General features: G+C 45.0%; 1 protein-coding gene across 1 annotated transcript in view; it reads right to left on the bottom strand.

The window, feature by feature from the left end:
* enpp2l (ectonucleotide pyrophosphatase/phosphodiesterase 2-like) overlaps positions 1-24,839 on the bottom strand; it is a gene marked incomplete at its 3' end in the record, with an annotated part of 151,295 nt that overhangs the window by 90,295 nt on the left and 36,161 nt on the right. Inside the window, exons 2-8 of the mRNA XM_084313248.1 lie at positions 21,251-21,356; positions 19,581-19,736; positions 18,735-18,860; positions 16,284-16,344; positions 15,705-15,802; positions 13,910-13,989; positions 1,285-1,404 (exon numbers count right to left, since the gene is read on the bottom strand). Coding sequence (XP_084169374.1) covers positions 1,285-1,404; positions 13,910-13,989; positions 15,705-15,802; positions 16,284-16,344; positions 18,735-18,860; positions 19,581-19,736; positions 21,251-21,356 — 747 coding nt within the window. The remainder of the gene's footprint in view (positions 1-1,284; positions 1,405-13,909; positions 13,990-15,704; positions 15,803-16,283; positions 16,345-18,734; positions 18,861-19,580; positions 19,737-21,250; positions 21,357-24,839) is intronic.

Raw genomic sequence — 24,839 nt, forward strand, 5'->3', positions numbered from 1 at the left:
GCCTAGCGTCTAGCCACGCGGTGCTCCCGGCGCTAACCTAGCCTATACTTTAGCTAAGCTTGCTACCCTTATTATTTCGCCCCGCCGTTATCTGGGCCCATAACCTGTTGACAGAATCCGGCTATAGGGCAACAATAATGTGGTCAAGAGGCATGGTTTCTATCTTTAGCCTTAACTGGCGTGGTTTATTTATTCACATGGTATGAGCAGCAGTTCTAGAGTTCTCCTCCCACTGAGAGGCTGGGGGGAAAGAGGAAGAGTGGAGAGGAGACATCTCTATTTATACTCGCCACCTGGTGGTGTTCCTGAGTGGCTCCGCCTAGAGCGCCCTCTAGTGGAAACAGTTATATATGCAGTTAGACAGTTACTAACAATCCTACACAGAACCTCTGACTTCAACATATATGCTTTTATATGATATAGTATTATTTTATATTATTTCATTATTATTATTATTATTATTATTATTATTATTATTATTATTATTATTATTATTATTATTATTATTATTATTATTATTATTATTATTATTATTATTATTATTATTATTATTATTATTATTATTATTATTATTATTATTATTATTATTATTTATATTCATATTTTCCTGCCTGTGCCTCCCCCCATTCTCCATGCTGCTATGACTTCTGGATTTCCCCAAGGGAATTAATAAGGGGGTTAATAAATAAACACTTGACTTGACTTGATATGGGGTGTAATTGGAAGGGGGGGTGCAGGGCGAAGGGGGCAGCACAAAATGTGCAGTACATACTTTTAAATGCCTCCCACCAGTAAACTAGCATGTCTCAAAAGATGAATAAATAACAACATATTATTCCTTGTTGGATGTTGGAAAATGGTTAGGAGGTTGTTGTAGGAAAGTGTTTTTCTTATATATTTTTACATTTAGTCATTTAGCTGATGCTTATATCCAAAGCGATTTACAAGTAGACAAAGATGTGCTAACGGTCCCAACTAGATGCTAACGACTCCCATTAGGATTGCTAACAAATTTTATATACTGCCGCCGGGTTTTTGGACAGATTGAAATTAATCTCTGTTTTTAAACAAAGCAAACTGTTCCTTTAATGTAGAAAGAACACCAGGCAACCTAGACACACTATTGAAAGTTAGTAACACATAGAAACGGTTGCTATGTATCCCACAGTGCTTTGCCTTTGCATTTATGAGGAAGTATTCCTCTACATGGGACCCGAATCACAGCTGGAACAAAGAGTCTGACACAGAAAACATAAAAAAAAATTATTTAGTAGGAGTACTCACAGGCTGTCCGGCCCACCAGCGGTGGTTCAGTTTCTCTCTGCCTCGCAGGTTGAAGATGGCGTCGAACACGGGATCGTGCATGGTGTTTCCTACGATCCCATGAGACTCTGGATAAAGACCCTGGAGAAACGTTACAAGAAACACACTTGAAATCTCTCCGTAAGTTTTATTTTTCACAGATTGAGAACAACTATCATTCCATATTCACATCCCAACCTAAGCACGACATAAAAGCAAAATGGCAGCCATGTGATATAGATCACTGCACTTCCGCCTTACATTGAGCATCCGCACCTACTCCCGAACTCCGCATGCACAGATTGCCCACGGAGTCTCTCTGGATGCGGAGTACGGGAGTAGGTGCGGAAAAGTGACTATAGCTCGGCCGAGAAATCGACTTTTGATTGGTCTCTCCGTGTTCAGGAGACTCTGGCATATAAAAGTCTATTGGATCATGTCTCCAGCACCCCCACAGCCATAGCTACAACCACTTAACTCTTTGGGTGCCATTAACGAGTATACTCGTGTTTCACCCCCAAGCGTTGAGTGCCAATAACGAGTATACTAGTTTTTGGATCCTTTGATATTTTTCCTTTGATCCCTGTTCTAAACATCCAGCCGGAGCTCCCTGGCACAATGTTGGAATTGCAATGACGATCGAAATCCGCCCGGTGCCAGTATCGCCTACCTTATGAACATCATGGGCCAGCTATTAGTGTGTTAGTACCAGCCCCCACAGCCCCCAAACAACTAGGTAGTCGTTGTGAGTAGCAGTGAGCAGGACACGTTCGACAATCGCGATCGCCTAGAGCGAACTATTGGACATCCTGAAAAAGACTAAATGGATTATATGGATGATGATTATGGACGATAAGGTGCGTTTGTTGGACTAAGCACTACTGGTAAAACAACTATAATCAAACCGACCGATGAGGAAACCTATTCGGCTCCGTGGTATAGTCTGGCCCGAGCACACAATAGTAACCTGGCTGCAATGCAATGGCGAGCGAACTATTGGATATTATGAAAAAGACAAAATGGATTATATGGATGATGATTATGGACGATAAGGTGCTTTTGTTGGACTAAGCACTACTGGTAAAACGTAAAAGCAACTATAATCGGGCGGTTAGGTGGCCGAGCGGAGATTGCGTTCGTCACCAACCCCGGAGCTGTGAGCTGGATTCGCCTGTTCGAATCCAGCTCACAGCTCCGGGGTTGTCACCAGCTTGGCTGGCCGTCTGCACTAATACAATTGGCTGTATTAGAGGGTGGGAGAAGCTGGCGGGGTGGGTCCGGGTCGTTGTAAACAGCGACTCCTACAGTTCGGTCGGGGCGCCTGCTAAGCGCGGATAGGACTTGAGGGGGATAGTGTGGTCCTCCCACACGCTACGCCCTCTCGATGAGAATCCGCGCTGCCAGGTGAAAAGAAGCGGTGATTGGCTGGACGTGTGTCGGAGGAGGAAGCACGTGGTAGCCTCCACTCTCCCAGATGATCTGACTGTGGGGGGTAAGTGCGCAGCGACCAGGAAGGGACTGGGAATTGGCATACGACTAACATTGGGATGGGAGAAAATCGGAGGAAAATGGAGAAAAAATAAAAAAAAAGCAACTATAATCAAACCGACCGATGAGGAAACCTATTCGGCTCCGTCTATAGTCTGGCCTGAGCAGATGAAGAAGACGGATGAGGGCTACCTAACGTTATATGTATTGATCCTGTTCTGATTCAAGACACTTTTGGACTCGAATTGAGAAATGTGTACTTCTAATGAGTACTTCTAAACCAAAGGTAACGTCTATTTTACGTGTACTTTACCGAAACTCCATCATAAAACATGCGTTTATATGATCCGGCAGCGTCGGATATATGACCCCCCCCCCCCCCCGGCTTTGTGAAGAAACAAGGTCATGTGTTTACCTTTGACCTGGCAATAATATAGGTTTCAAGCGAGCAGCCGTGAGATTTGCGCATACGCTGCACAAAACACACTTTATCTGGGGCGGTCGGGTGGCGTAGTGGAGATTGCGCTCGTCACCAATGCAAGAGGCTGCGGTCTCGACTCCCGGAGTCAGCATTGCCTGCGGCTTGGGCCGATCGTCATACTAACTCGTTTGGCTGAGTTAGCGGGAGGGAAGTCGTGGGTGGTAATCTGGCGTTGTGGACAGCGATGCCTACAGGTCAGGTCTGGGCGCCTGCTCAGCGAAAGGCAGGAAGTGGTGAAGGCAGCGTGACCTCCCACGCGTTACACTTCACCAATGAGAGTCCTCGCTGCCAGGTGAAAAGAGAGCCGCTGGCTGTCTCTGCATGTGTCGGAGGAAGCATGTGGTAGACTTCAGGGTTCCCTTGTACCGACCAGTAGGGGGAACATGCGCACAACAACCAGGTAGGGGAGGGGGGGGAATTGGCATAATGACTAAATTGGGATGAGGAGAAAAGCATAGGAAATCAGGTGGAGAAAAAGAGGATTACATTATTATTTTTTTAACACACTTTATCTCACAAACTAAAAAAACAGCCTGGATTTTTGTGAAACGAGGCAATGTTTAGCTTGGAATTGTGAACGAACGAAGGTATGTAGAAACAAACTATTTTTTACATGTTGGACTAGAAATAGTGTCTGTCAAATGAGCCATACTATTGTCTCCATAGCTATAATATAGAATATACAATAGCTCCGCAAATATCATGAAATATCGTGAAAATGGTCAAGAAAGAGTTAATGTCAAGGCTCTCATCTACATTCATTAATTTTCTCCCCCCGCTCTCTCTCCCATGATTTCAGAATACCGGAAGTGTTGCTGTGGTCTATAGTCAATTGTTTGTTTGCCATTTTACAATGCATTGCAAAAAACAAAGCCAAACTGGAGCCTTCTGCAGGACATCCATATACACACGTACTATGATGTAGCTGTACTATTACACTATATTGTTTAAAGAACAAAGTCTCATTCCATTTCAAAGACTAGCCTTCAGATATAGACTGTGGATACGCCGATACTCTATGGGATATCGGTCCGATACCAAGCTAAAATAGGGTATAAATAAACCCTACAGGGACACAATATAAGTTATATAACACTGTTACAGCAGGCATTTACATTCAAAACATACTCTTGAATCCATTTGAAGACAAGAGGTTAAGTAGAACCATAAGCATTTCAGCAACACAACTGCAAATACTATTCGCTCTCCATCTCCAACTTTCAACTCATTGTCATATCATTTTATTACATAATGTATTTTTCGCTTTTGTATGTTATCACTGTGCTGTTGTAATGCTAAGCAAAACAGCTAGAGATAAGATCAGATTCCATATTAATGATTTGAGCAAGTAACTCATGCATAACCACTTACTGTGGCTAGTGTGTACAGGTTTGGGAAGGTCTTTGAGGGATGACTTACTGTGGCTAGTGGTACACCGACCATCTCCATCAGCTAAAATCGAAGGTTATCCTATAACCCTAGTTATATGAGTAATAGCGAGCGCTTTGCTCTATTGGAACTATCCCTTTAATTATATTCTATCATGAAAACGTTTCACCACGTGTACACACTCGCCATCTGCCTGACCACTCCCACATCCGCTCCCATATAAGCGGGGTACATGGCCATAGTATCAGCTCCTTCCCCAGTCTTTTACAGCCGAAACGGAACACCGTGATCAGTCTTACTCTCGCTCGCTATTACTCATATAACTAGGGTTATAGGATAACCTTCGTTATATTTCGTTAATAGCTTACGCTTTGCTCTATTGGAACACAAGAGCTGAGCAGAGCGTAAGCCCGACAGATGTAGGTCCCCTACAACCATCAGAACCGGGGAGGATCCGGGCCCCCCCCCGCCCCCCCTAGCGAGCGAAACCAGGTGAAGGCCCTTCTCCCCTAGGCACGCCGCTAGCCGAGGTTGATCCCTCAATCCAGGCCGACAGGTCCCAAGAGTAGAACTCGACCTGCGCCCGGAGCACTGTTGACTAGACAGGCGCCTAAGGGACTTACTGTAAGAACAGCATCCCGGCGGAAGGGGTGTTTCGGTATGCTGTGCACCATGTCACAATCTCCACGAACCCCGACCCTGCCAAATTAATAATCTCGCGGGGTCGAAGTTCCGAGAAAGAGTTTGACACAATTGGCAGACGTCATGACAGATGCGGGGGCATACTTTCGGGCAGCCGGGGTCTTAACCGGGCTCAACCCAAGAGTCGACTCTGCTACCAACACACCGGGGAGCAAACACCCCCCTATGTTTTTTATAACAGGAGGTGGTTGCTCCCTTAACCCACTAAGAAACCCCAGAAACATAACTGCGCGTATATACAGGCTATACAATGCAGTTCAAGCGTTTCAGGTTTAAAAAGGGTTAACCCAGGCCAACAGGTCATTGCGGGCAAAGCCCGACCTGGGCCTGGAGGACCGGGACCTACACAGGGATGCATAGAGGAGTTGACAGAAGCAGCCTCCCAGACAGCCCCCTCCCATCCCTGGTTTAACAGGGAGGGAGGGGTGAAACAAATAGAGAAGGACCAACCCCCTAAAATCGTGCAAAAAGGTATAACACAGTATGGACCAATGCATGCCACTGTTAAGGCCAACTCAAGGTGACATGTATATGACACACACATTCATGACATCAACCCCTGTGACGTCCGGCCCAACCTGGCATTTTCCCCCCGGAAAAGCACAGTGTCCCTCGGGGCACCAGAACCTGTCTGCTCCCCGGCGGACAACGGGTTAAACTGATCCGGTCCGGCGCGACCAGGACCAGTCCTGTGCCCTAGTCACGCCACCGCCCCCAGTCCTAAGAGGGGGGTAGGTACGTGTGTCGATCCATAACATCACAGAGGGCGCCACCAAGACGGTCAGTACGTGAACGCACTTCTCTTGGTGGCCCACCCAAAGGCGTGAACCCCCCTGCCTGCCAATGTTTGATCTACTCTGTCATCTCCCCCCGGAGATGTACGTGAGCCGTCGAGTCTAACCTAGTGCACTGGCTCTCGGTAGAGACAAAAATCTCCTTCCCAGCCGACCGCATAAAAAACGCAGTTTTTATGATATTGGGCAACCAAGGCGCGCTGGACCCACAAAGCATATTCAATCATTGAAAAAACACCCTGGGCCAGCACTGATCGGTCTCGTAAGACCATATGCTGATTTCATAAAACAGCGTATATGATCGCAAAGAACCCGAGAACAGTGACAGCGAATTCCTAACAAGAAAGAGCCTCACAACGTTTCCCCTTGCTGTCTGGGACGAGCAGCAGGGAGCCGGTCTACAAAAGACACAGACACAGGTCCTCACATGACGAGCCTGGGAATAACAACCGTGTCAATTCTGCTCTTTATGTAAGAGGGGAAGACAGCGGTTTTCCCAGAGAGACCTCAACGTGAGTAAACAATTTAAAAAGTAAAGTAATGTAACACATTGGACTAAGACTCTCTGAGGAGGAGGCTCTGAAACTCTGAGGAGGCTCCCTCACTGAGAGGGAGATTCTGAAACTCAGAAGAGGCTCTGAAACTCCCTGAGGAGGAGGCTCTGACCCAATATACACTACTGGTAGGGAGCGGAGTAGAAGACAAATTGTCTCTACTGCATTGCATCACCTATCCTTTACAATGACAGCGGTCTGTAGTACAGGCCCTGTAACTCACGAACATGTCTCTTGGCCAGCAAGAAAGAGCGCCTATGACGTTTTCAAATGGCCGGAGGAAACCTGTGTCCCACCTATCCTGATTTGGTGATAGGAACCCCCCCCCCCCCCCCCCCCCCCCTGTGACGAGAGAGATAACACCCTCGACAGGGAGACTGATAGGTAGAAAGGCACAACCTCTCGGCCAATCAGCTTCGTAAGGATATAACTATATCCGGGAGGGGGGAGGTTTATTTTATCCACCCCCTCACCACCTCACCCCTGATACGACGCCAAAAGAAAGCAGAGCCGTGACACCAGTTGCATGGCGCGCCAGATGAAAGCACATACTTACCTGTAGAGTAAAAGCTTTACATCATGTACGCCAGCCACAGCCGATAACCTCGTTTGTGTAAAAAATTGGCTTTATCCACGGCTCTGACTTATGTGTGAAAACTTGCCACCCGTTATTTTTATCATTACCCTTAAGCAAAGAAAATATATCAAGCTAAAGAGAGGGACTCAAGGCCCTTGGTCATATGCCACATGTGTACAACTCTGTAGGCTAACACCCAGACCAGTTGTGGACTCAATGCTACGTTTACCTAAACGTTACATGAAACACACACACAACTCTCATCATACAATTAAAAAAAAACAGTTCACTTTTACTCACGTAAGAAGAACGCTGTCTTTAAGTAGAGAGAAGGTCATAAGCCTTGGCCAAGTGCTAGAACTACAAGCCTTGCTAAGCTATACACAATAGCGACCAACACAATTTTCAAAGAAAACTGCACAACACTCCAAGCAAGAAACGCAACCCCAGCATTTGTAGCTGTGAGCTCACATAGCACACATCGTATCCCGTAAAATGCAGTGAAGTAACACACGTTTTGTTAAACAAAAAACATTGTTATTAACCAAAAACATTCGGGGGGAGGAAGGAAGAGTGGGGCATAGTGTAATGTCCTACCTGACCCCCGGACGCAGGATGAATGGCCGCAACAAATGGCTGGTCCACCATGTTGACGAGGCCTCTAGCTGGCAGGGCCAGAAGTGGCGACGACTGGAGCCTCGCTCCGGCACTTCGCCCACATCCTGCATCCGGTCATGGTACAGGCCGACGACATCTTCTACCAGAGATGACGCCGAGTCAGAGTGTTCAGGGCCCGCTCCTCCCCACTGGTAACGCCAACGGTTAGCCTAACAGCTAACTCCAGGTTGACGATTAGCACCAAGCTAACAGCTAGCCTCTTCATAGGCCCACCGTCAGCTCCGAACGACGGCCAGCTGCCGGCTAACAGCTAGCTCTTACCGGCCTATCGATAGCCACCAGCTAATGCAGCAGCAAGCTAACGACTAGCTCTGACGAGCCCACTGTTAGCTAACGGCTAATACTTTACTACTGAAGCTGTGTAACGTGAGGAATAGCGATGCAGGCCCAATCACTACAGACAGCCGACTGCTCTTCTTTATCCCAAGAAAAAAGGAGAGGCAACACCCGTCCCTCTCACAAAACGGTGTTACTAAAGATACAGTGGCATCGGCAGCAAGCTCCGATTTATGCGGGCTGCCGCCGTCTTGAGCACGGGGAACAAGGCGCGCAACTCCCCTTGTACACCTTCTTCCATCTCGCTCGCATCCCTCGCGGTCGGGAGGCTGCACACACTGTCTCCAATGGATAGGCGGGAGCCAGCATCCGGTGCGGTCGATAGAAGGGCATCTCGTCTCGGGGGTGGAGAATTTGACCCAGTCCCGGAGAACGAGGGTCCCCGGGCAGACGCAGCACCCTCTGCCACTCCCCGAGGGGGAGAGTGCCTTGTCTCCACCGGGCCTTCGAACAAGAAAGCCCCCGCCCCCTCCATGTAATCCTCAGTTTCCATCGGATATGGAGAAGATGCGGGGGAATCCTCGCTCGGAGCCAGCTCAGCTAAGCTGTCCGCCCCCGCTGCTCACCGTCGCAAGATGGGAACGAGAGGAGGCGAAGAGTCTGCGCCGCAAATCCCATGGCACCAGAGGGACTGCCCTCTGGCGGAGGAACCAGAGCCGGAACCCGGCCATCTCACAGGAGAGAGGGGCTCGACGGCTCCTCGGCGACGCATACTCTCCTCCGGGCGCCGCTCAGATGCACCTGCCTGCCACAAACATGGAGCCAGGTACGCCCCACGATGCACAGAGGAAGCCGCAACAGTGAAGCGCTGGTGGAGGTTAGAACGGTAGTTATCTAAGTCCTCCGGTGGTGAAGACATTATCGCTTTATTTTTTCCATAAATTTACGAGAGAGGAAAAGAACAAAGGTACAATGTCAACGTAGCTTTTTACTAACTAACTACTTTAACACTAAACTTAAAGCGGTGCTATGACACAGGCTTCTGTGGTGAAAGTAGGGAAGGAGCTGATACTATGGCCATGTACCCCGCTTATATGGGAGCGGATGTGGGAGTGGTCAGGCAGATGGCGAGTGCGTACACGTGGTGAAAAGTTTTCATGATAGAATATGATTAAAGGGATAGTTCCAATAGAGCAAAGCGTAAGCTATTAACGAAATATAACCAAGGGCCGTCAGCTTGAACGCCTTGTAAACAAAACCGGTCTCACTGTTCATAAAGATGCCTACAAACTCCATCAACAGCACTACAAAGAAGCCCTCAATAACGCACGCTCCTCCCACTACTCCTCCATCATACAATCTGGCAGCAACACAAGGACACTTTTCTCCACCATAAACAAACTCCTCAAACTCATGGACACCATCTCAATGACACAATTCACAACCAACTGGCCAATTCCTCCACCTCCATTGTCTCTGATCCAGAACCTGACCTCCCCCCACCTCCAAATCCCATCCTTCTCTGAAATCACAGCATCCGACCTATCCACCATCATGACTGGCATGAAATCTTCAACCTGCATCCTGAACCCCATCCCCTCCCCCTTAGTCAAGGCCTGCCTCCCCTCACTCTCTCCTCTGATCACTAATATCATAAACTCCTCTCTGTCCACTGGCCTTGTCCCCCCCGCCCTGAAACTCGCTGTCATTACCCCTCTACTAAAAAAACCTGGACTAAACCCTGATACCCTCAACAACTTCTGCCCCATCTCCAACCTGATTGATTGATTGATTGATTGAAAATTGTATTAACAGATTGCAGAATGGGTACAGTACAGTACAGCTCAATACATACAATTGTTAACACTTTGAGTGCCACTCACGAGATTTCTCTGGTTTTTAATAGTGACGTAGAATGCCACTCACGAGATTTCTCGGATTTTTATTTTTTATTTTTTTATCTGAAAAATTATTGCATCACCCGAGCCTACCCGAGTATAGCCGAGGGGCGCCGGCGATCACTGTGGAAAAAAGCGCCCCCTGTCGTCTCCCAGATGACATAAGTGATTTTGGAATGGACTCAATGAAAATGAATGGGGAAAAAAATCCGGTACTCCACATTTTCCAGTTCACTGATCCAGCCGGGGTTACCAGAGTTCATTCTGGAGCCTCAGAGCCCCGCGGATCATGGAGTTCTACTGTATCGCGTTGGATCCATACACGTATCGATTTTTTCGAATGGTGATCAGGAATTGGAATATACCAGTTGGATACCATCTGATGTCAGGTAAGGACTCTATTTTATCAGTGGTAGGATAATCAGAGTAAGTTTGATGAAGTTATAAGCTGTTTTGTGAAATGTCTTCTTTCGGTTTCACTGTAAAAGTATGTGAGGAAATCAACGGAGCGATTATCAGTGCGCGGCCGTAATGTGCTTGCGTGCACGTATAATATTGATCATCTAGCGTTTATTTGAAAACGATTCATAAAAAGGCCGACGAATATCAACGTTGTGGAATATTCCACTAAAAGACGATTTTCATAGAATGCTCCAGAATGAGCTGTTTTTTATATCAAAACGGGGGCTTTTCTAACTGCTCTGAAACGGAAACGACGCGATAAAAAAACAATCTGCCTTCACAGCACTGACTGGAAAATAGTCTTTGATAATGCGATGGGCAGATTAGACACATAGCCATAATTTAAAACATAGATTAGGCGATATTAACGTTAACATTGGCGCCGATGGTGGCATTCAAGCGGTAAAACGGAAAACCAGGCGTGGCGCTCAAAGTGTTAAGGGGATGCAGACCAGAGAAAGACTTTCGTCTTGTTTACATCAGGGTCCCCCATTTTCAATTCATCATAACATATATGACATACACAACATACAGATAGACAGTACTGCTACATCTATACATTTATGACATACCAGATTTGCAAATACAGTACTGTTTGTGATACAAAAAGAGTCCAGAAAAGAGAGTATATACATTTGACGTAGAAACTGTACATTGGAGGAGGTTGGGTAGGTGGGGTGGGGTTGAGTGGGTGAGGGGGGGGGGGGGGGATTGTACATTGGAGGTGGTTGGGTGGGTGGGGTGGGGTGGGGGGGGGGGGGTTGGGTCGGAGGGGTGGGTGGGTGATGGACACACACTGTACAACTGTACAAGCAAAACTGTACATTGGCATATTGACAAACCATACTTGGTAATTTACTGTACATTGGAGGGGGTTGGGTTAGGACATTTATAGGGGCCAGTTTCGAATTGCAGTCTCCCGTAGGTGTTCTTTGAGAGTGGTTTTGAAAGTGGGTAGTGATTCACATTCCTTTACAGCTTTGGGTAGGGCGTTCCACATTGATGTGGCATAATTGCAAAACGTGTTTAGTCCCTTGTTTGAGCCAAATCTGGGTTTAACATGATTTGTGGAGCTCCCTCTGGTGTTGTGATCGTGGTATTCACTGACCTTTGGGAAGTATTTTGACATGTACATGGGTACCTTGGTCGTGTAGTATATCTTGTAGACCAGGCCCATTGCAAGTTGCTGTACTATGTCGTCTACTCTAAGCCATCCTAGGTTGTCAAGGTGGGCAGGGGTGAGGTGGGTTCTAGGAGTAAGGTCAAGCAGTAGTCTGACCAGTTTGTTTTGAGATGTTTGTAATTTTGTTTTTAGCGCCTTTGAGGTGCTTTGGTACCATGAGGTGCAAGCATAGTCGTAGTACCCTTGAATGAGTGCTCCTGCCAGAGTCTTCAGGGTATTCTTGAATTGAGGGTATTCAGATACCTCCCCTTTCTGTCAAAAATTCTAGAATGAGCTGTTGCCACTCAGTTAAAATCCCACCTTTACTCCAATAACCTCTACGAACCCTTCCAATCCGGCTTTTGCACAGAAACCACTCTATTAAAGGTCACCAATGACATTCTGCTATCTGCTGACTGGTTCCCTCTCCATCCTCATCCTCCTTGACCTCAGCGCTGCCTTCGACACCATCACCCACTCCATCCTCATATCTCGCCTCCAGTCCACCATTGGGATCACTGGCACTACCCTCTCCTGGATCAAATCATATCTCTCTGACAGACACCAATTCATCTACACCAACAACTCCAAATCTCCCATTGCCCCAGTCCCCCACGGTGTCCCCCAGGGTTCAGTACTTGGTCCCCTGCTGTTCTCCCACTTGGACAGATCATCCGCAAACAGGGCCTCCGATTCCACTGCTATGCTGATGACACACAGCTCTACCTTTCCACCAAGGCCATCACTGCCGCCACCTACTCCACCCTCATCACCTGCCTTTCTGGATGCAAAAATTCTTTCTTAAACTCAAATCTGACAAATCTGAACTACTCATCATTGGCCCAAATTCCCTGACATTTACATTTACATTTAGTAATTTAGCTGACGCTTTTATCCAAAGCGACTTACAAGTTCTGTATGACAAGTCATCAAGAAGGGCACAACTCTATCAGCTGAGTAACAATATTCATCAAAGTGTTGAGTGCTACAGTTTAGGTTAGTTTATTAGGACAAGTGCATGATAGTAAGGTTAGTTAGGGTTAGATTATTTTATTTTTTATTTTTTTATTTCAGATAATGGTTGAAGAAGTGCGTCTTTATTCGACGGCGAAAGATTGGACGGGTTTCGGCTGTCCTAACTGGGGTGGGTAGTTCATTCCACCATTGTCGGGCAAGGACAAGGCGGCTTCTCCTTGATGACCCTCCCGGAGCTCGGATAGGAGTGGGTCTGAGACGGCCAGAAGATGCAGAGCCTGACCCGCCTCACCCAGAATTTTTCAGTCAACATCGATGGCTCCATTGTCACCCCCTCCACCCACATCCGCAACCTAGGTATCGTTCTTGACCCCACCCTTTCCTTCCTCCTGCATGTAAACCAGATCACAAAAACCACCTTCTTCCACCTCAGGAACATTGCCCGTCTACGCCCCTCACTATCCTTCTCTGCTGCTGAAACACTGACCCATGCACTCATCACTTCCCAACTGGACTATTGCAACAGCATTTTGTATGGCACATCCACCAAAATCCTCAACAAACTACAATACGTCCAAAACTCTGCTGCTCGCATGCTCACCTCCACCCGCCGCTCCGACCACATCACCCCCATCCTCCATGATCTCCACTGGCTCCCGATCACATACAGGATTAATTAAAAAATTCTACTCATCACCTTCAAAGCCCTCAACAACCTGGCCCCCTCCTACCTCTCTGACCTCCTTCCCCACCACACGCCTACCCGCTGCCTCAGGTCCGCAGATGCTAACCTCCTCCAACCCATCAGGACTAAGCTCCGGACCTGGGGCGACAGGGCCTTCGCTGCAGCTGCCCCCACCCTCTGGAACGCCCTGCCCAACCATATCCGTCATGCAGACACCCTCTCATAATAAAAAAAGCCCTAAAAACCCACTTTTTTTCCTTGCCTTCAATTCTTGAACTCCTTCCTCTCTCACCTTTTATATAAGTGTTTCTCCTAAAACTGTATTGTTTATTTTGCTCTGTAAAGTGTCTTTGAGCATTCGGAAAAGTGCTATATAAAATGTATGTATTATTATTATTATTATTACAGGTTGGGGAAGGTCTTTGAGGGATGACTTACTGTGGCTAGTGTGTACAGGTTGGGGAAGGTCTTTGAGGGATGACTTACTGTGGCTAGTGTGTACAGGTTGGGGAAGGTCTTTGAGGGATAGACGGGTCTCATATAGGGTGCCGACGTGCCACACCGTTCTATATGGAAGGAAAGGTAGAAGTACTGTATATCAGTAACATGACTGGACAAGAACAAGAATATACTTTACTGTTAAAATAAAGCAAGGAAAAACTATAAGCCTGTCATTCACAGTAATCACCATCTACAACATCTACCATGGTACAAGTCATGGTGCCACTTCTACACTTAAATAACGCCATGGTATTATCTCATTTAAAACATGATACCAATGGTAATATCGTGATATTTCTATAATTTTCTGGTGACTGTAGTGACCAAAAGACAATGGAAATACCACAATACCTTTTTGGAAACAGCATGATACTTTTTCCTATGGGCAGTGTTGTAGTACCTTACATTTGGTTGTAAGATGTCACCAAATCATTGTATGGACCCACAACGCTTCCTGATACTAAGTGAAATCTATTTCTCCTGTGCAGTTTGGAGTAAGATTCAATTAGTTTCAGTCAGCTTGTACAGACAGGAGCTTGTCCCCGTCGACTTTGCATTCGTTTTGTGGCTAGCTGGAGTTGTTGGTGTCCAGTATGAAGAGCAGCATGGATTGTGCTGAGAACCAGTGTTGTAGCTGAGTCACTACATCTCGAGTCCCCAGTGTTCGAGTCCGAGTCGAGTCCCCATTACCCTAGTCCAGAGCATGTGAGCGGAGCGGGTGGATTTTTAAGTGAGCGCGGAGTGGGTTTTAAAATGGGTCAGAGTGACTCCGGAGCGAGAGCTGTCCTCCGCTCCGAGCCGCTCAGTGCACACGATCACGGGTACTACACACAGTGGTTTAAACTGATGTAATATACATGTAGTACAATGCTAAAGCAATAGGTGGCGATGTAGTTCAAACATGAAGGCCATTTTCAACCAATCAGAAGGGTGAACGCGTCACCACACATCCTGCTCAGTCAAAACAGAAACCCACCATCTTTAAATTACCTCGCGACTATTTTGCAACATAGCATTTATTTTCAGCAAGAAACAAAGTGCAATAAAAAAAGGGTACATTCACTGTGTGTTCTGCCTCATTTGTTGATGAAACAAAACCAACATCAACACAATGTACCACCAAGAGCGGAGAGTTTAGTCTCACAAAAAGAGCGCTGATGTTGTTAGCTTACATGCTAACGTGATTGGGATCTGCCATTATAAACGTTAGCATTGCGGCTAGGCTAGCGTACATTAGCGTAGTAACGCTAGTAGAATGAATGGATGAAAACGTTATTTAACAGATTGCAGAATGGGTACAATGAGCGAGCGTAGAGCTGCGTGGGGGGGGGGAGCAACACGAGCAAATGAGAGCGGAACTAAGCCGTCCAGAGCGAAGAGCGGATTTCTCGGCCGCTCCGCGCCGCTCACATGCTCTGCCCTAGTCCGAGTCCAAGTCATCAAGGTTGAGTCCACAAAGGGAGTTTATTTACTTTGTCATTAATATAGCCATCAATATCTTATGCCAAATGATTCCTGAGTCCTCGTCTGCACCTTCCGAGTCCGAATGCAGTCAATGCTCGAGTCCAAGTCCAAGTCCGAGTCCTCAGTGCTCAAGTCCAAGTCGAGTCACGAGTCCTGAAAATCAGTCCAGGACTCGGACATGGCAGTACTACAACACTGCTGAGAACACAACAAAATTGGCAAGTTAGGAAATAGAGCTAGGGTTCCAAAGTCGTGAACTAGCATGGTGAGCACAAGACTTCTACAGTGGCTACAAGTGTAGTGATGCAGGTCGTACTGAGTTTCTCCATGTTGGGGATGATCGATTTTCCTTTCTTCAAGTAGGACGGTCTGAAGCCGTCCAATGACAGCATAATGAGAGGCGGACGGATGAAACTGATGAAGAAAGAGAAAAACAACATACATTATCATTATTTATATTTATTTATTTATTTTATTAGTATTATCTTTGAATATATATTATTTGCATTTCTCCCCTAGCCCCTCCCATCCCTACCCTCACCCATTGCCCATGCAAAATAAATACAATTAAATTATAGTTTAATTAATTAAAGAAAGAAAGAAATAGAAAAAATGGAAATATGATAAATAAAAATGTATGTCACATTTTATGATGCCATACATGTTAGCGATCAACGAGAAATATGTCTCATATATCATAAGTTTAGTAGTTTACACAGATACACAGTATCCAGGTAAAGTAGGGCCATTCCTGACGAAAGACATCCTAAAGATGTTGTACTCCATGATCTTAAACCAGACGTCACCTAAAACCAGATACTGTACTGTACATGTACAGTGTTACCTTAAAGATGCACGGGAGTAAGACTATTAAGAAGGTTCGTTTTGAACTCACCCTGCAGGACATTCAGCACTTGTGATCTCCTCGCAGTCTCCCTGTACCCACGGGATTTCACCTGACGTAGAACACAGATGATGAAAACCTGGTCAGGTACGGCTAATAGCAAAAACAATTTTAACTTCACTACAAACCACTAACCTCCCGCCAGACAATGTAAAGAACCAAGGGTCTGACTATAGCATCAAGAGACACTACGTATAGGACGTGGTAAGACTGACATCTAGGTGTAAAGGCCCAGAAAGACCTGCAGGAGTATCTTCTTTCCATTCAATCTTAGGATCTAGAGAGCAGGTTCTTCTCAGGATCTAGAGAGCAGGTTCTTCTCAGGATCTAGAGAGCAGGTTCTTCTCAGGATCTAGAGAGCAGGTTCTATTCAGGATCTAGAGAGCAGGTTCTATTCAGGATCTAGAGAGCAGGTTCTATTCAGGATCTAGAGAGCAGGTTCTATTCAGGATCTAGAGAGCGGGTTCTATTCAGGATCTAGAGAGCAGGTTCTGCTCAGGATCTAGAGAGCGGGTTCTTCTCAGGATCTAGAGAGCAGGTTCTATTCAGGATCTAGAGAGCGGGTTCTATTCAGGATCTAGACAGCGGGTTCTATTCAGGATCTAGAGAGCGGGTTCTATTCAGGATCTAGAGAGCAGGTTCTATTCAGGATCTAGAGAGCAGGTTCTATTCAGGATCTAGAGAGCGGGTTCTATTCAGGATCTAGACAGCGGGTTCTATTCAGGATCTAGAGAGCGGGTTCTATTCAGGATCTAGAGAGCAGGTTCTATTCTGGATCTAGAGAGCAGGTTCTATTCAGGATCTAGAGAGCGGGTTCTTCTCAGGATTTAGAGAGCGGGTTCTTCTCAGGATCTAGAGAGCGGGTTCTATTCAGGATCTAGAGAGCGGGTTCTTCTCAGGATCTAGAGAGCGGGTTCTATTCAGGATCTAGAGAGCGGGTTCTTCTCAGGATCTAGAGAGCAGGTTCTATTCAGGATCTAGAGAGCGGGTTCTATTCAGGATCTAGAGAGCGGGTTCTTCTCAGGATCTAGAGAGCGGGTTCTATTCAGGATCTAGAGAGCGGGTTCTTCTCAGGATCTAGAGAGCGGGTTCTTCTCAGGATCTAGAGAGCAGGTTCTATTCAGGATCTAGAGAGCGGGTTCTATTCAGGATCTAGAGAGCGGGTTCTTCTCAGGATCTAGAGAGCGGGTTCTATTCAGGATCTAGAGAGCGGGTTCTTCTCAGGATCTAGAGAGCGAGTTCTTCTCAGGATCTAGAGAGCGGGTTCTTCTCAGGATCTAGAGTGCAGGTTCTATTCAGGATCTAGAGAGCGGGTTCTATTCAGGATCTAGAGAGCGGGTTCTATTCAGGATCTAGAGAGCAGGTTCTGCTCAGAATCTAGAGAGCGGGTTATTCTCAGAATCTAGAGAGCAGGTTCTTCTCAGGATCTAGAGAGCAGGTTCTATTCAGGATCTAGAGAGCGGGTTCTATTCAGGATCTAGAGAGCGGGTTCTGCTCAGAATCTAGAGAGCGGGTTATTCTCAGAATCTAGAGAGCAGGTTCTTCTCAGGATCTAGAGAGCAGGTTCTATTCAGGATCTAGAGGGTGCGTTCTCAAAACGTCTCAGCTTGTGACCCAGTGAGTATGTTTAGTCATCCTGGGAGCACGGCACATTCTAGGTTCCGACCCATCATTTTAGAAACACCTGTCTGAAGTCTAAAGTGTGTCAAAGTTGTATGAGGACCAGGTAAAGTCAAACCATTACAAAGCAACTTGTAAATGTCCCAATTCAATTGCCCCCTCTCTAATTAAGCAATAATACACGAGAACCAGTGGTATGTCATGAATATTGCCACGGCTGTGATGCGGCCGCAGCCACGAGAGCGAAGCTCGAGTGGCATAGGCATGACAGAGTGGCAATATTCATGACGGGTTCACAAACTGAGGAGAGCCTTTGTCATGACAACATCATATCTGCTCCTGGTTTGTTACATCTTGCTTCAATAAACCGGTTTGTATTCACCATCGTCTGGCAGGGTCTGCTGATGCTGATTTATTGTGCACATAATCTCACTCACATTCAAAAACTCAAAACAGTTTTGCACACATTCATTTCGTTTGACAGTTATTGAGAGTAAATTAGGTTGAATATGGCCACCAGTGATGTCATCGGGGACATTGGATCCTTGTGTTGTGTTCTCTTCTCTTCTCCTCTTTTCTTCTCATCTCTTCTATTGAATTCTCTTCTCTCCTCTTTTCTCCTCTCCTCTTCTCTTCTCTTCACTCCCTGTTACAGCTCAGTGAAATAATGTCAACGTCAATAAGCTCAATGAGATGATAAGGTAGCGGGTCCCTACACGGTATTTCCATCTAGACTTAGAAGTCGCCTGTGTTTTTGATTCCGGCCTTACTTCTTCAATAAAACACCCTCAAAGTCCAGGGTGAAGTCTTAAGCTACGGTACCTTTGCAGAGTGATTTATAGTTGGTGCAGCAGTCCATTCTCTCCAGACAGTCGTCGGAGCAGTGACAGGCGTGCTCGATGTTCCTCTCCTCCCCACAGCGATCCAGTTTGCACTCAAACCCTCCCACTAAGAACAGAGAGAGGATCACATGATATTGTTATACCAAAGTTAGTTCAGACATCACATTGTAAATGGCTAAAGTTACATTCAAACAAAATTATCTCATGATAATGGTGCCTTCAAGGACAATCTGTATGATCTATATAATAATAAACTATATAATAGGGCTGGGCGGTATATAGAAAACTTAAAGGAACACGCCAACATTTGGGGAAATTAGCTTACAGGCTTCTCCAGAGAGAGACAAGAAGATAGATACCAGTTTCCTCATCTGGCTGCATGTTAGCCTAGCTTAGCACAATGAATGGAAGCGGACAGTGACGGGTAGCCTTCGGGAGAGGTGTTAGTTGGACAATGCCTAGGCTACCCGTCACTGTCCTATCCCTTTGCACATACATTGCTCACACAACATACTTTTTTCCAAGTTGGAACTGTACATAGCCTTTTGTTATTTAAAATGGTATAATATCTGTCCTGTTATCTGCACTGCACACTTTTTAGAACTGTATATAGTCATCTTTATTTCAGTCATATTTTATCTTATTCTATTCTTATCCTATGCTCATTTTATTTTATGTATATTATTGGATGCTGCTATGGTTGAGGAACCACAACAAAGTGAATTTCACAATTTCATTTGCTGTAAACTGTAAAGTATTGAATGACGTGACAATAAAAGGAATCTGTAGAATCTGTAAAGAGGCGATGACACACAAGTTAACACACTTGTTTTCAGGCACTGGTCGTCAAAGTCGTTGCAGCAGCTGTAGTAGGTTTTACACAGATTGTCACATCTGCATCCCGGTGGCTGGGCCTCCTCCAGCTCAAAGCATCTGCCCTTACAGCTCCCCGCGGAGCTCACCCACTGGGAGTCTGAGATGGCTGAAACAACAACAACAACAACAACAACAACAACAACAACACAAGACCGAGCTGCAGTTAGTGAAATCAAACAAACACCAAGGACGTTTATGGAGATATGAAATTAAAGATGTCTCTGATTATTGAGTTATAGTTATTGGGCCAAAATAAATCCTGCATGGCTGAAATACTGTTGGCCACTGAGCAGTTGGGGGGTAAAAATGCCTTGCTCAATGGCATTAAGAGAGGGACGAGTGTTACTCAACCGTGCCGCTTTTGGAATCGTCAATCTTCCAGTCACAACATTCTCACTTCTCTAAGCGTTAGGTCACTGCTGCCCCCCCTTCAGTATAGCACAATCTATTTAACCACAGATTGAGCTATACAAGTTTATTTGTACAAAGTAGGGGTGAGTTTTCTTGTCAGACTCTACTACATTGAGTGAATACCTGAGAGATAAATAAAATAAGGGTCTGCAGCAAGACCTGAGAGGTCAATAAAATAAAGGTTATGACACTGGCTCTGCAGCAAGGCCTGAGAGGCCTGTATAAAGAGACAATTTGACTTTGATTAGACCTGTATAAAGAGACTATTTGACTTTGATTAGACCTGTATAAAGAGACAATTTGACTTTGATTAGACCTGTATAAAGAGACTATTTGACTTTGATTAGACCTGTATAAAGAGACTATTTCACTTTGATTAGACCTGTATAAAGAGACTATTTGACTTTGATTAGACCTGTATAAAGAGACTATTTCACTTTGATTAGACCTGTATAAAGAGACTATTTCACTTTGATTAGACCTGTATAAAGAGACTATTTCACTTTGATTAGACCTGTATAAAGATACTATTTCACTTTGATTAGACCTGTATAAAGAGACTATTTCACTTTGATTAGACCTGTATAAAGATACTATTTCACTTTGATTAGACCTGTATAAAGATACTATTTCACTTTGATTAGACCTGTATAAAGAGACTATTTCACTTTGATTAGACCTGTATAAAGATACTATTTCACTTTGATTAGACCTGTATAAAGAGACTATTTGACTTTGATTAGACCTGTATAAAGAGACTATTTCACTTTGATTAGACCTGTATAAAGAGACTATTTCACTTTGATTAGGCCTGTATAAACAGGTTATTTCACTTTGATTATACCTGTATAAACAGGTTATTTCACTTTGATTAAACCTGTATAAAGGGCTATTTGGTTAGACGATAAGCCAATTTATTTTGTGAATTAGCCTACTGCTGTCAACAAATACACAGGCATAGGCTGCACAGGCTATTTATTTTTCATTATGCCTATGAGCAGTTTCGTCTTTATAGACTAAGGCTGTCATTTATTTAATCTGATTATTGCACATTTTGTAGCCAATTAAATGCGAAACGAAGAGGTAAAACCTCAAAGTCCGATTTTGATAAAGACATAGTTACTTAATAATAACAGCAATTTTGATGAAAGTACATAACAATATTTTGATGAATTAATTGAAATGGTTAAAGACATCAGGGTTTGTTACTTTTGGTTTGAGGTGGGTTGTCTCCTCCTTCTGCCGGTCGACTGGCTTGGAAGACATAGGCCTCGCTGACCAGAACACCAGACAACAGGAAGCACACAACCACCGCCTGAGGAAAACACAGCAGGGAGGAGAGGGTCAGGTGAGAAGAGAAGAGAAGAAGAGAAGAGGAGAGAGGGTCAGATGAGATGAGAAGAGAAGAGAGGAGGAGAGAAGAGGAGATAAGAGAAGGTGAGAAGAGAAGAGAAGAGAAGATAGGAGAAGAGAAGAGAGGAGGAGAGAAGAGAAGAGAGGGCCAGGTGAGAGGAGAAGAGAAGAGGAGAGGAGAAGAGGGAGAGGAGAGGAGAGAAGAGAGGGTCAGGTGAGATGAGAAGAGAATGAGAAGAGAATGAGAAGAGAAGAGAAGAGAAGAGAATAGAAGAGAAGAGAAGAGAAGAGAAGAGAAGAGAAGAGAAGAGAAGAGAAGAGAAGAGAAGAGAAGAGAAGAGAAGAGAAGAGAAGAGAAGAGAGGGTCAGGGGAGAAGAGAAGAGAAGGGAAGAGAAGAGAGAGTCAGATGAGATAAGAAGAGGAGAGAAGAGAAGATCGGGTCAGATGAGATGATCAGAGAAGAGAAGAGGAGAGATGAGAAGAGAAGAGGAGAGAAGAAATGAGAAGAGGAGAGAAGAGAGGAGATGAGATGAGAAGAGATGAGAAGAGGAGAGAAGAGATGAGAAGAGGAGAGAAGAGAAGAGATGAGAAGAGATTAGAAGAGAAGAGAAGAGATGAAAAGAGGATAGGAGAGAAAAGAAGAGAGGAGATAAGAAGAGATGAGAAGAAAGGAGAAGAGGAGAAGGGAGATGTGGAGAGATGAGAAGAGAAGATAAGAGAAGAAAGGAGAAGAGAAGATGAGAGATGAGGAGAGATGAGATGAGAAGAGAAGATGAGAGAAGGGGAGAGGAGAGAAGAGAAGAGATGAGAAGAGGAGAAAATAGATGATACGAGAAGAGGAGAGGAGAAAAGAGGAGAGAAGAGGACATAATATAATACAATAGAAGAGATGAAAATAAAATAGATGAGAAGAGGAGAGAATAGAAGAGATGAGAAGAGAAGAGGAGAGGAGAAAAGATGAGAGAAGAGGATAAAAGAGAAGAGATGAGAAGATGAGAGGAGAGGAGAGAAGAGAAGATGAGAGAAGAGGAGAAAAGAGAAGAGAAGAGGAGAGAAAAGAAAAGAAGAGAAGAGAAGAGAAGAGGAGGAAAGAGGAGAGAAGAGGAGAGGAGAGAAGATAAGAGGAGATAGAAGAAGAGAAGAGGGGAAAAGAGGAGAGGAGAGTAGATGAGAAAAGAGGAGAGAAGAGGAGAAAAGAGAAGAGAAGAGGAGAGAGGAGAAGAGAAGAGGAGAAAAGAGGAGAGGAGAGGAGATGAGAGAAGAGAAGAGAAGAGGAGAAAAGAAGAGAAGAGGAGAAAAGAGGAGAAAAGAGGAGAAGAGGAGAGAAGAGGAGATAATAGAATAGAAGAGATGAGAAGAAAAAAGAATAGAGAAGAGAAGAGAAGAGAAGAGAAGAGATGAGAAGAGAAGAGAAGAGAAGAGAAGAGAAGAGAAGAGAAGAGAAGAGGAGATGAGAGGAGAAAAGAGGAGAAAAGAGGAGAAGAGGAGAAAGAGGAGATAAGAGAGAAGTGGGGAGAATAGAATAGAAGAGATGAGAAGAAAAGAGAAGAGAGAAGAGAAGAGATGAGACGTTGCAAACAATAAGCACTCTGACAACAGTGTGCTGGTCTGTGTGCCAGTATGGGGCCTCCCACAGGATACTTAAGATACGATTATGTAACATAACATTATGTAAGTAAGAACTACGGTAGTGAATACAATACAGATCATACATCATCATACAGACTGGGTAACAAAAATAAGTACAACTAGACGTACTAAGTATGCTAATCATATCAACATTCACTATCAAGAATGATTTGGGGCCCGGGTGGCTGGGTGGCGCAGCCGACAAGCCGCTCGTCACCAACGCAAGAGACACTGGTATCGAATCCAGCTGTCATCGTTGCTTCCGGCTTGGCCGGCCGTCATACTGGCTCGATTGGCAGGGTCAGCGGGAGGGAAGCCGGTGGGTGGGTCTGGGTCGTTGTGGACAGCGACTCCTACAGTTCGGTCGGGGCGCCTGCACAGCGAGGGAAGGATCTAAGAGAGGTAGTGTGACCTTCCACACGTTACACTCTCTCAGTGAGAGTCCGTGCTGCCAGGTGAAAAGAAGTGGTGGGCTGGGTACACATGTGTCGGAGGAAGCATGTGATAGTCTCCGCCCTCCCAGACCGACGGTAGGGGGTAGAGTGTGCAACGACCAGGAAGGGGATTTGGAATTGGCATAACGACTAACATTGGGAGGAGAGAAAAACGGAAAAAAAAGAAGGGGGAAAAAGATAATAAAAATTTTTAAAATGATTTGGGGCCATAAAAAAAAGGTTAACAGGGAACTTCACCAAAAAACAATGCTCATTTATTTTGCACATAGTTTCACACACACATCCAAAAACTCTAAACAGTTTTGCACACATTCATTTAGTTATTGAGAGTAAATTAGTTTGAATATGGCCGCCACTGCCGCCAATGATATCATAAGGGACATTGAATCCATGTGTTAATTACAGCTCCATGAAATAATGGATTTAAAAATTGCCCCTCTCTCTGTCTCTCTTACAATCACACACACGCACAATTGCATACACATAGCCTTCAGCCTTATTAACTTGTACACACATGCACACACACAGCTGTCTCCTACAGTACGTCATTATCCAGATATCTCTGTACATTGTACCTATAATTCATATTATGTATGTCAATGCTCCACTTAGTTTTGTCTACTCTGCTGTATTTAAATACTTTGTTAGCTTGTCATTCTCGTAAACTGGGTTTCTCTGTGTTGCGACATGTCATTCTGTCGGTAAACTCTATCCTTAACCAAAGACTCTGTTGTCCGCTTCCGTGAATAATATCTGGTAAATTATTTCACATCATTGGGACTGCTACTTTATCATTTAACACATTGAGTGCCACGCCCCTTCTGGGAAGTAACCTGGCCTTGCCGTCCATTAACCCCATGTAAACATAGTTGTAGTTTGTAGAGCTAAACCTATATTTTATAGTATAGCTATGGGTCTAATAACGACGTCGAGTGTCAGTGAGTTGCTTCCAGTCAACGTGCAAAAAACAGATAATTTTTTCATCCGTACATTTCCGTTTTATACCGTTTTGAATATGAATATAGTTTGGGTGCTTCTGAGTAATTCCAGGGAAAAGACGTGAAAACTGCGTTTTTGTGTAATTCAATAAACACGTTGTAATTTTTCGCCCGATTATCGAATCTTCCTGAAATCAACGCTAGATCATCATCATTATCCTTCCTCGTGCAAGCATGCAATGTGGTTTAGACCGGCGCCCCCCCCCCACCCCCTCCTGCACCCAACGGAAAACAGCCACACACATAAAACACAGATAGCTTCAATCGCGGTAAAAAGAAATATCAGATCAACGCAAGCTTCCATATATAGTGTCCTTACCCGGTATCTGATGTAATGCAAAAAAAAGAATCCAATTATCTGA

The sequence above is a fragment of the Notolepis coatsorum genome (assembly GCF_963971535.1).
Source record: "Notolepis coatsorum genome assembly, chromosome: 4".
Taxonomy (NCBI): Eukaryota; Metazoa; Chordata; class Actinopteri; order Aulopiformes; family Paralepididae; genus Notolepis; species Notolepis coatsorum.